The 12,606-nt window shown below is 33.8% G+C and overlaps 1 protein-coding gene across 5 annotated transcripts in view; it reads right to left on the bottom strand.

The window, feature by feature from the left end:
- The window catches only part of PCDH7 (protocadherin 7), a 414,159-nt gene that overhangs the window by 346,757 nt on the left and 54,796 nt on the right, over nt 1-12,606 (bottom strand). The window contains exon 2 of one of the 5 annotated variants that reach the window (XM_027598710.2): nt 3,934-3,993. The exons of the other annotated variants lie outside the window; for them this stretch is intronic. Within the exon in view, the coding sequence (XP_027454511.1) occupies nt 3,934-3,993 (60 nt within the window). The remainder of the gene's footprint in view (nt 1-3,933; nt 3,994-12,606) is intronic. 5 annotated transcript variants of the gene reach the window in all.

Here is a 12,606-nt window from a genome sequence, read left to right as displayed (position 1 = left end):
TCTAAGTCATGCATGTTGAATCTGCCGCACTCGCGTTAACAGATGTGTGATCTAAAGAACCAAAAGAAGCCACCTCTGTACCCTAAAATAATTCCAGAACCTATCCCCCATCTTTTACAGTGTTTGGCATGAAAGCTCCGTGACCTACCGGCTGAGTGGAGCCTCTGAAACCAGAGTGGCAGGACACGGAGACCAGCTCTACCTCCTGCTGATTCCGTACCTTTGCAAATTTACCCAAACTCTCTGTGCCTAATTTTCCTCACCTGTAAAATGGATGATATGACAATAATGGTATCTGCTTCATGAGGCTGATATAAATATTAAATAGGGCAATGACTATATCGTCTGCATAGAGTTGACTCTTGGCTACATAAATTGGATGAAAACAGGTGAAGGGGATTAAGAGTACACTTATCTTGGGAAGCCTGCTTCTCCCTCTCCCACTCCCCCTGCCTGTGTTCCCTCTCTCGCTGTGTCTCTCTCTGTCAAACAAATAAATAAAATCTTTAAAAAAAAAAAAAAGAGTACACTTATCTTGGTGAGCACCGAGTAATACATAGAATTGTTGAAGTGCTACATTGTACACCTGAAACTAATACAACACTGTTTTTTAACTACACTGGAATTAAAATAAAATTAAAACACTAAAAATTAAAAAATAATAAAAAATAGTTATCAAAGAAATATTAAAATCAGTTCAACTAATTTATATTTATCAAAACCAGGAAGTGGAAAAATAGCATACAAAAGAAATAATAACTGGAGCTAAGATGAAAAGCAAGTCTTTTATTCCTCAATAATATTTTTGAAATTTTTTTTATACTTTAGTGAAATTTTTACTTACAGTGGGTTGGTCATGGGAGAGGCTTGGTAGGCGGTCTCCCATCTAAATTTCTAATCTTGTATAATAAAGAATAAACTGACAAAAGTAAATTTTATTACCTAAGTCAGTTCCATAAATGACCAGAAGTTTTGCCAAAATGAAAAAAACCTTCCGTGTGACCAGTTCTCTAAATAAGGATCCCTGAAGTTTATCCATGCCACCTTTATGATTTTGAAAGTGACACCATTTTGCAAGTTAGTAGGCACCCTCCTCCCAGAATTGACATCCAGTATTTGCTCTCACTTTGCTTCATACTGTTTCTCTGACCTTTACCAGTTACAGTAGTAGCTGGAAGCTAAAATAAAAGCACTGTTTTTCTGTGTGAGGCATTTTGTGACTAAACATTAATCCCAAAATTATAATAGTTGCAAGACTCCTCTGCCTGTTGCTTCCCCTAAGCAGAAGACTGTAGGATGAAAGAGCCCACAGCAGTAAACATCAGGGGCGAATGTTTCCTTCTCCTCTGAACCCAACCAGTCTGATCCAAGTCTAGAATGCCTTTGAAGTCAAAGAGACCTTCATGTGCTGATCAATCCTTGGGGGGTAAAGAGCAAGAAAAACTGGTTCTGGCACTTTAATATTCTGCCAGGGAATGCATTCAACTCAGCTCAGAACAAAAAGGTCTTCTCGGTTACAAATTGAGTGATTTTGTACTTGGGTGCCTCTTGGTTCAATTAACTTAGACATACCTATTGATCCCAGAACATGATTATTTATACTTGAGTACTTATTTCCATTAAGTCAAACTAAGGATGAACAGTAACAACTGTAAATTAGTATTTTCCCTTGCTCTTAACGCATGCGTTCAGCTTTAGGTCAATTTAAGTGGAAAACAGCATGGGATTCCCTTCATACTAATGATCACTATTGAGTATTAATATGATCTGTATTAAGTGTCACGCTGTAATGTTTCCAAGTTATTGAAACCGTTTAAGTTTAGAATTAAAATGATCTAAAAATTGACAGCACGATCCAAACCCATCCTTTAATAGATAAGAAATCTGAGCACATAAAACAACAACAAAAAATTATCCACTGGGTCTGGCTGTTTAGTGGCAGAAGAAAATTTGACATCAAAACTCCTGAGTCAGTCCAGGGCACTTTTCTCTTCACACCCTCGAAATTATCTCTGTCAAACCTTCTCTCTGTATCTAAAGTGGCTAAGCTCTTCACTCTCAAATTGTGAAGATGTGGCGACTATATTCCAAAAACCAGCAACATGAGCATATTTTACAACCTATTATGTTTTAAGAGATTATTAAAATAGGAAATATAGTGTCTTATAAAGCAGTTATTTTTTTATTATTTTGGTCACAGAAAAATATTCAATACAATAGAATTATATAGTTTATAGACTTATAATTTATTATAATAGCATAAATAAAGACAAAAATCCCTGTAATAGTATAGATAGTGTACCAACTTCAATTGATTGTCACATAGAAAGAAGAGGTAAAAATTTTTACTATAAACTTAATCAGCAAGATAAAGAGAAATGAATACAAATACCAGAGAACAATAGTTTCAAAGTTATTATGGCACATGGTGACTACAAAAAATATGTCAATCTGTTTTAAGTATTTATTATCTTATCTATGTTAATATATGATTACTTGTTATTAATTTAGGTTGAAGAGAAGTGAAAAAAACTGTAACTTATAGATAGATTAAAAAGTTATAGTTAAAAATCAAATATTTCCCAGATCTCTTCTATAAGAACATCCATGATTCACAACCTGGTCACTGAGAGAAGTAGCCTGAAAGAGTATAATAGGACTTTTACAACTGTCTTCAAATTGATATTCACAGGTGCCTACTTTCATTTTCAGACAATGATACTATCTTCATTTAAATGGTCCAATGGCAATAAATATTACACTTAATTGGGGAGCCTTCGCTGTAGTCATTCTATATCAAAATAGCTTTGTTTGTGAATAATAATCTTTAATAATGATGACATATATGAAATGGCTTAAGACAATTTACTCTACCTCTTTACATTCTAGGTAACAAACCAAAGTGCAAATGTCAACCGTTAAATTTTACGTCCTTCCACTTACATGCGCACACACGCAAATGCATCCACATACACTCATAACCCATACAAAAATTAGACTTTATACTGTATCTTCAGGTGAGCAAGTAACTATAATGCAGAGGTACTTCCTGCATGCAATTCATCCTTAAAATAAAAAAGGCCTCCTCTGCATACACGAATGCATAAGACCACAAATTTTAAAGGCCAGTTTCCTATTGATATAGTGGCCATACATTCCTTGAACATTTACGTGGTTTACCCTAAATTCAATCAGAAATTGTGTAAAATGTCTGTGAGATATACTGTGACCTATGCTCTGCTTTTACACCATAATAAATTATATTTCAAAACAAGTATCAGAGCGACCTAAATTTTATTTTCTTTCCTGTCCACTAGTTTCTCATTCTCCCTGACTGGCTGTAGTATTTCTTCTTAACGCCTTATTAAATAGCATTGAACAGTCTAATTTTCCCAGAATTCAGTCCTGAGGTATACATTTCCATTTTCTTTGTTGATCTAGCACAGGCTCAGGTGATTTCTACATAACGCATCCAATTAGTTCAAGCAAGACAAATGAAATCACATCTATACTAATCTCCACATTATTAACTATAAACGGAAACAGGATATGTCTCCACTCTTTTGCTTGAGTCCATTCAAGTGCAAACTGAAGGAAAAGGATTTCCTGTTCTTCTTTTCACACTACTGAGTATGATTCTGTTTCTCCACAGTAATTGATAAGATTGCAAAACCTCTCTCACATCCCTCCTTTATTCCATATTGAGAGCTTGATTTTTTTTTCAGTTTGTTTGCCAAGTATGGTTTGTTTCCTTTTTGCAGAGATTTTATTTTAAGTCCGTTTTTGTTTTCTTCAAAATCAGAGCTTCATTTTAATCAGATAGTGGTCCTGCCCCTTGGGAATCGATTTCTTTTTACACAAGACAATTCAAGTCTATTAGGATCCAACACACTGAGTTGGAACATTACATGTGTTTCACTTACGAGCACATACATTCATTTTACACGATTCCTCAATGTGGCCAGGGGGGTTCGTGGTCTGCACTGTATCCACCTATAAAAAATACAAAAATATATGTCTGCTTTACAGGGATGTGAGTAGGGTCTTGCTAGCCTAGCTCCAAAGCTTGGGTGCACATCTTGGCTGATGGTACCCTTTCCTTCCTTAAGATGTATTTGCAATGGCCACAACCTCTTTTCAGAAGTCATAGAGACACAACAGTTGGCTACAATTAACAACCCTGGGGCATCTAAATCAATAGGGCTGGCTAATCTCATGGATGCTATCTCTGACAAGAGATATTTGCATGGTAAAAGAAACATTGAATTAATTGTGTTTCAGGCTTCAAGCTTTTCAAGGCTATGAAAATGTCACCAGAAGAGGGGTGGCAGGCTAGTGGGGGTTGCTGACTTTGTTTATATTACAAATACAAAGAAGAATGAAATGGTAATTTTGTTGTCACAGCTTTTACAGCTTACAAATCCTTAAGATCTCAGGGATGTGGGCTTGATCTGAGTGTTCACACCCTTCAAAGTAGCTCTCTTGTCTCCAAACACAATCTTTAGACAGCTCACCATCTCTTTACAGAAATCTGAGCAATTAACATGTTATCAACAAATGGTCTGCTGATCTCAGGTCAAGGATGGATTACTCTACTCTTCAAAGTCCTGACCCTAAAAGGACAATGTTTTCCAACTTTGTATCTAGTCGCACAAATAAAAGTCATGGTAATATTCCTTTAAAACATATTGGTGCTAATGGCAGTTTTAAATAGTGTTAAACATTTCTTTGAATTTGAGACTGACTGATAGGCTGATTTCTGCTCTCAGTGCCAGAAGGTACAAGAGTATTGTCTTCTAGTTTGATGGTACAGTTGATCTTAGTAAAACCTCTAAGTAAGTTTGATGATTGCCAAAAAGACAATAAATCACTTCCATAGAATAAAAATGCTACTGTCCACTACCAAATTATCTATCTTTAAGAATTAGAATCAGTAAAGAGGAATATTCTCCCAAATTTCCAATGTAACAATGCATCAGGACATGAGAATCAAAAGTCAGAAAAGAAGTAAATGATTTATTTCACAGAATAATCCCCCAATTCATTTTTTTAAAATAAATGGTGTAAAAAAAAGCCAAAACAAGTAATATCTAATTTTGAAATTAATTGTTCATATCCAAGAGTGGAAAATGTTTAAACATTGCTCTAATTGCAGATTATCGATATTAGCTATATAAATTTAAGCAGCTTTAAGATGTCTTAATTTTTTTAATTAATTTTTATCTTTTCCTAGAAATGAAAAGAATATTTTTTTTTTTCTTTCTGTAGCAGCTCTAAAAGCTAACGTAACTTGGGATGCTCTGGCCAATTACACAAGCAAAACACATTTACCAAGGCATCACTGATAAATGAATCTTCATAATTTAAATTTTAAGTTTAAGATGAACATAGTTTATCTTATTTTACACAAGCTATATGTATGACTGCACATTTCATTTCAAAAATGCTTATAAACAAGTGAAAGCTAAATATTTGAAAGTTTCATTTATTGTTTTTTATTCCCAAACCAACCACAAAGATGTAGCCATAATACATGCCAAGACTACATTGGACCTTCCTGTTAGATACTCTTACTGTATATGATGTGTTGCCATAGCATTTATCAAATATTTAACTACTTTCGTGAAGTCCCTCATTTAATTCTCACATCCTATTCAAGGCTGCAATGTGCTCCCTGAAGGCAAATGTCACCTCCATTCTGTTTATTGCTACATTTCTCAGTGTTGGCACATAGTCAGCCCTCAGTGAAAATTGGCTTAATGAATGAATGCATGTTTGAGAATAGCTAATTAAGGGAATCATATTATTTGTCACAACATAGTATTACTATTATCTAATTTTAATATCTGGAAGTCACGCGGTTATCACTGACATTCTATTATTTGTTATATGATTATGCAATAGAGCTTTCTCAAATTGCAGCAAATGCTCTTTACTTTACTAGCATATTATTTTTCCCATTTTTCCACTCTATAATTCTGTCTTAAATTGCCTATCCACCTAAAAATTCTCAAATGTCACTACCTTCTCTTTTTAATAATTCCCATGTAACAGTCATTCTTTTCTTTTCTCTAAGGAAATGTACTATGTAAACTTGTCTACAAGGTTTTTAATAAATGAATACACAAGTAAAGCAATAAAAACAAACATTAGGAAATCAGAGGTGTCAAAATGTTTCATTTTCTATTTTCAAGACCTGACATACTTTCAACTTAAAAGCACACCCAAGAAATAGAATGCATTGAAGTAATAAAGTCACCATACAGCCATGCAGCCTAATGAAATCCTTGTATTAATGTCATTGAAGAATAACAGTTCATAAATTTCATTTCATAAATTAACTATGTAGGAGCCAGTTTCAGGTTCTTGTGATTTTAAGCTTTGATGCACTGAACAAATGCATCTGGGCACTAATATTCACCTGTCACTAGAGCCAAGATAAATGGATTCTTTCCTTACCATTAAAGATTAATGTTTAAAAGTAAAAGTGCATACTTCACATCACTTACTGAGTTCATGGAGAACTACTTAAGAATCACCATTCTGAAAACTGTCATTGGTGAGGATCAGGGTAGAAATGGATGTTAGCAGGATGTGTTTGTTTTGATTTGAATCAGCTAATTAACACAAAGTAACAGACATACTCTTATTAATTCTAAAAAGGAAAAAAAAAGAAAAAAACCAAGCACTTCAAAACGATAAATAAGGAAATATATACTTTGAAAGGAATATGTGTCAATTTTTCTATTTATTTTTATTAGATATACTTCAAAAGTAAATCACGCACCTATGGAATTGGTATAGATTAAGTACAAGTATCTGTTGAATGTGTTTGCATATAGTTGGCAATATGTAAAACTGCTATGAATATTCATGATTTTCTCCTTGACTGATGCTCAAATCTGGAGAAAAGGAAAAGGTATCACTTAAAGAGCAGAGTCTATTCCAAGGCATGGAGAACCAAACCGATGGTAGTCTCTGTAATCCAGGAACAGGGAAGTAGATATTCATATTTCTGAGCATCAACGTATAGCATAGTAGCTGAACCAGGGCACAGCCACCTACCAGCACTGAAAGTTTATCTGTTACTTTTTAAAAATACTAGAAAATCATTTGATGTGGAAAACAGGACATAACCTAAACGTGGGTTTGGGTGAGTGGAGCACTATGAGGACGACAATTCCGGACAGTATTTTTGTCTTTTCCTTCCTTTTGATTTTTGTAAGTGATGTACCCCAAACCATAAGTTATAACAATTATTAGTTGCTGCAACACCTATATAGGTGTTTACTACAAGATTACACTTAACTAATTTTATTTCACGTAAGTCCTTGTGAAGTAGAAATTGTAATTTTGTTCATTTTACTTATGAGGGAATTGAAGTTCAGAGAGCTTAATCTTCTTACAGAAAATCACACAGATAAGAACCAGGGCCCTAAACCAAAGATTACAGAAGGTATGGAAGGAAATACAAAGCATCATCAGTCCTGGTTCTGAGGACATTTTTCTTGAAGAGACATACAAATACATACATATAAAAGATTACTAACAGTGGGAGGAAGAGAGAAGAGCCAAGCAGGTAAAACTATGAGAGCTCCAGAGAGTGAGAGGAGACTGGGGGGAGGGTAGCAGGCAGAGCACTCACTGACTAACTGAACCTAAGCAGGGTCTTAAGGGAAGAGTTAGCTTGAGATCTACAGAAACAAGGGAAACTACCTGAGAAGAGGCAAAGCTGTGAGGCACATGCAAGGTGAGGTCAGGAGAGAGTGAGCCGATTCCCCCGCCTAAACCAGAGATTTCTATAGTTCCATTCAACTCCATCATGAGGTATTTTCTCCACTTTCTCTACTCAGCTCAGGTCTTCATGTAAGAAGAACCAATGTGATAATTACAAAAACAATTAACAGAACTGTCTGGAACATCCTAAATTAGAAATACACAAACAAAAGAAAATCATAAGGAAGAGAAAATGCATTTACAAAGTGCTGTACTGCAAAAATCTGAGGGTTAAATGGATCCGTGCAGTTTAAAACCATAATGTTCAAAGGTCAACTGTGTTAACATTTTTTTTTTTTTAATATAGAACATACACCTTTTTAAAACACTGATTATCTTTTGGGGGTGGAGATTATAGCAGACTTCTACATTCTAAGACTCACATTTCTATACTTTAATTGTTATAACAACTGTGTATTTCTTCAGTAATCAGAAAAAAGTTAGTTGAAAATTATAAATAAATATAAGTAAATAAATAAATAGATAGAAATTAGGATCCCTGCTGTGAGTTGAAAGGATACTTGGGGAGGAAAAGTCCATGTATATTGTCTGCAAAGATGTCTTCTTTATAAAAGCCTCATGCTAGCATTTTAGAAATAGTTATGCCATCTAAGAAAAGAATGAGGACTATGCTTTATTTTACCCACCAAAGGAAAAGATAATTCAGGTAATTTTTAACGGAGTAATTAAATCTCTGTAAATGCAAATTAACTGTATTAAAATGTATATAATTTATGTATTCCAAACTTTTGATGAAAGGTTCACTCACAGAAGCAAATGTAAAAAGGAAATAAAATCCCTTAGTTCACTGAAAAAAAAAGAGAGAGAAATACACAGACAAATTAAGTTAACTGTCAGAAGCCAGAGAATGCAATTAAAAGAACTATTTGTTAAAACTAATTAAGTATTTGAGGATTCCTGCTCTAGACCGCCTATTCTTAAATGCTAAATCCTGTGTGTCTTAATTCGTAATTTTATTTTTTCTTGTTTTTCTTTTAAATATTTTAAAGACAATTTTCCTAAACCAGGGAGTGACAGAGCTCAATACAAAAAAGACAATACTATACAAGCAAAAACACTAAAATGGATCCTAGCTTTACAGTTCCAATTACATCTGGCCAAAGTTGAGCATTAATGTATTTCCATTCTTAAAGCTCATAATAAAAATGTAAAACGATGCAAACTTAAGGCATCATCATTATCCTCTTCAGACCATAATATTGGCCACTTTTGGAAACAAGAGCAGTGCTGCCTAGGGTTCATGTGCCAAAGCAATAAGCTGCCTGAACAGGGACTAGATGTTAATGAGAAGATGAAGTGAATAGCAAACTCAGCTGTTCTTAAATGCCCCTGAAATTGCAATCGTGCACCTGAAAAATTGAGAGCTACTTGGGGAGTCTTAAACACCCACAGAAAGGAGTATTAAGTAGTCAAAATGTTTCCAGATGATGGATAAACTCACTAAGAGTTTGATCCACTAACAAGGAAATGAAGTAAGATGTCCAAGGAGTTAATTGAGTCTTGAAAAAGTAAATGAGAGATAGGACAAAAATTACAAAGTCCAGCCATCCAGTTTCCTGCTTTATGGGAGCTATGTTAAAAGTGTAAGAATTGGCACAGTGATCATACGGTCCTTGGGTTAATAATAGAAGAATTTCTAAATTGAATATAATTCTCTTTTAATATTATTTGTGGTTGACCAGCTTCAAAATTTTATGCTTTCTGATAATTAGAAATTTCTAAAAAATGTTTTCATAAATAGTTTTGTAAATACTAAGTGGCACTGATTTAGGGACTGATATGAGCATAATAAAATGTTGACTTTTAGAACACGGAAAGATACTACATTAATAACTAATATAGAAAGACAACTGCAGAGATAAGGGAATTACCTTCTACCAAACTGCATTTTACCAGTAATAATACTGAGGCCCAGAGCAGTGACAAGACATATTCAATATTACACTGCAGACCTAGGATTAAAACTAAATGCCTACACTCCCAATTCAGTGGTTTATTTCCATGCAAATTACAACTTTAAAAAAAATCAAAGATTTTGGGATGAGATTATTTTAATAAAGACCAAGTATCTCTAATTTCACTACATTCCAGTTGTGAAATGCAGAGAAGATATATAAATTGCACAGACGTCCTTTTAACTTATACTACACTTCACATTAATAATGGCAGTGGGCTCATCAAAAAGAACAAATGGCAATGCAAAAAATACAGCAAAATATGGTAAATACCAAAACAAATTCTTTGTACTAAAAACATATCTGCATGAGCTGAAATTGCGTAATCTCTTTTTATTTTGAAGAATCTGAAAATTCTTAAGAAATTAATAAAAATGAACCCAAGCTTTTTTATGGTTTCATTTCAAATTTTCTGGGCGTGGTCCCAATTCATATTATACAGAACTTTTTAAATATGCCTTCTTTGAAAAGGACAGTAAATCTTACTCTTTAAAATAGGTCACAAGTCTTAAAGCACTTAATCAAAAAGCAATATGGTGTTTCCTCACAGAATAAAAAAAAAAAGATTATTTGCTTCTTTTGCTCCTTTGTCTTATAAGTGCAGTGTGATGTATTAGTTTAATTAAAGTCTACCAAATTATCATAAGGATTTTATGTGCTGCAAATAATTGGCTTTTTGTTCTCTGCTCACTTTTTGTTAATGGAAGCAGAACACTTTTTGTTTTTTATGATACTTAGTATAAGATACCACAAAACTACCGAGAGGAAAGGCAAATGAGGTGCCTAATGAAGTGACCTTTGTCATCTTGGATATGAAACAAAATTAAGTCTGCACTAATGCAATGAAAATAAGTCACTGTTTCCAAAGAGTTAAGAGGATAGGTGATATTATGGCTCAGAGCCAAACCATACCAAGAATCCTACCATATATAAAAATGACAATCCTATTAATATGAGAAGCTGATAGGCCCTAAAATGAAGTAAAATGTATAAATAGATCATGTTATAAGATTTTTTTTAGTGTAAAGAATAATGAATCAATCTTTTTTTATGGGACAGATTTAGGTGATAATCCAGACAAAGTATATTACCAGGTATCTCTTTGATAAGAGACAAATTAAGGATACAATGAACGGAGAATTAATGAATGTATCATATTAAGTGGAAGTTGTTTCAGGAAGTAACAGTATTAACATAACCCCTCTTGCCAAAAAGTGAACTGGAACAAATAATTAAAATATGCATTCATTTACAGGCATAACTACCTCTAACATAGCATAAAAAAATAATCTGTTACACGAAATCAGTTAACTGAGTAATTGTGGTATCTAAAAGACAGAAATTACCGGTGATTTTCTTACAGTATAATTCCTAAAGTATATTACAGAATATGTATAGGACATAAGTGATAATGAGCAGTGCTTCTTTTGTTAATAATTTAAAAATGTAATCGTTATTCATTTATGACTATCCTAAAAGGAACATAATCTATGTATTACAACAGACTTCTGGAAAATTTGAGCTTAAATTACTGAATTGCTTTTTTAAAAAAATTCTGCTTCTATTCTTGGCCTCATAACATGTTGAAAGCGTTTAATTACTAATAATAACTAACATTCTATTGCATGTTTATGAGACCTCAGGCTAACTTACATGGTCCCTACGAAGTAGATACCATCATTAACCCCATTTAACAATGAAGGGACTTAGGAACTGAGAAATTAACTTGTTCCAAATTACAGATCTTAAAAAAATGGCAGCGTTGAAATTTTAAGAAGTCTCCCCTGGTGTCTGTGCTCTTGACTAGACTCCACTGCCTCTCCAATTAGTGATAACATTGTTCTTGAAAGCAGGCTTTGTCAAACTTGCTATACCTTCTTAAATATACCCAACAGCATTTTTAGGTACAGAATATGATCAAATTTTTAATATATCCATAAAAATTTCAGCGTCCAATCTTAGGTTTATTAAAACTCTTGCTCACTCACTCTCTTTATGACACACACACGCACACACATGCACACACACATCAAAATAATAATTACATTATTACATCTCTGAAGAACCTCCAATATGTGTAACTAATGCTATACTCAGACAGCGTTAAGACTATGTTTTCCTCTCAAAGTCAGTTCTTATGAAACCTCATTGATCGTAAAATGTGCCAAACTAATCATTAGGCCGAGAAAATGATAGTCTTCCCAACCCATGACACATTTTTTGAAGAGAATTCTCTCATTGGTTCTCTCTAAAGAAACACTCCTAAGATGTGCTTCCTCCGTGAGGGCACATGTATGTTTTGAACAGATACACTTGATTTATTCCATTTGTTTTAAGCCAAAGAGTGAAAGGGAATCTTTGACAAAACTGTCATCTTTAAAACACGGTGATATTTCATTTTCCCCTCTGCACTATTTAGATTGCCTGGGACTGAAATGCTTCCAGCAGTTCCTATGTCCAATTTTTCAAAGCTGTCACTTCCTAGCAAATCTGCTTAAGCAAAATACTTATGTTGCTAGAAAACAGAACAAACATACATTGTAAAATACATTCTATTCTTTTTTGCAGGTCAAAGTCTTACTCAAGAATGGGAACTTGGAAGAACGTGTGGAAATAAATTAAAAGATGACTATGATGGATTGGCTTAAGTCAATGAATCTAGTGCACTTCTGATTAGTTTCCAGAGATACACTTGGACTTAGGAGAGTTTTCCACACAATAATCTTATAATCAAAATGTTATTTTCAATGCATTCACTAAAGGTCATTAAATTGAAAAAGAACAAATTCAGAGGAAAATGGGACATTGAAAGATGACCATGGTTAACTCTTCCTCAGTTAATGTCTGTAGCAGC

Source organism: Zalophus californianus, chromosome 2, assembly GCF_009762305.2.
Source record: "Zalophus californianus isolate mZalCal1 chromosome 2, mZalCal1.pri.v2, whole genome shotgun sequence".
NCBI classification, from domain to species: domain Eukaryota; kingdom Metazoa; phylum Chordata; class Mammalia; order Carnivora; family Otariidae; genus Zalophus; species Zalophus californianus.
Note: the sequence above shows the minus strand (reverse complement) of the source record. Positions and strands in the feature narration are given on the sequence as shown.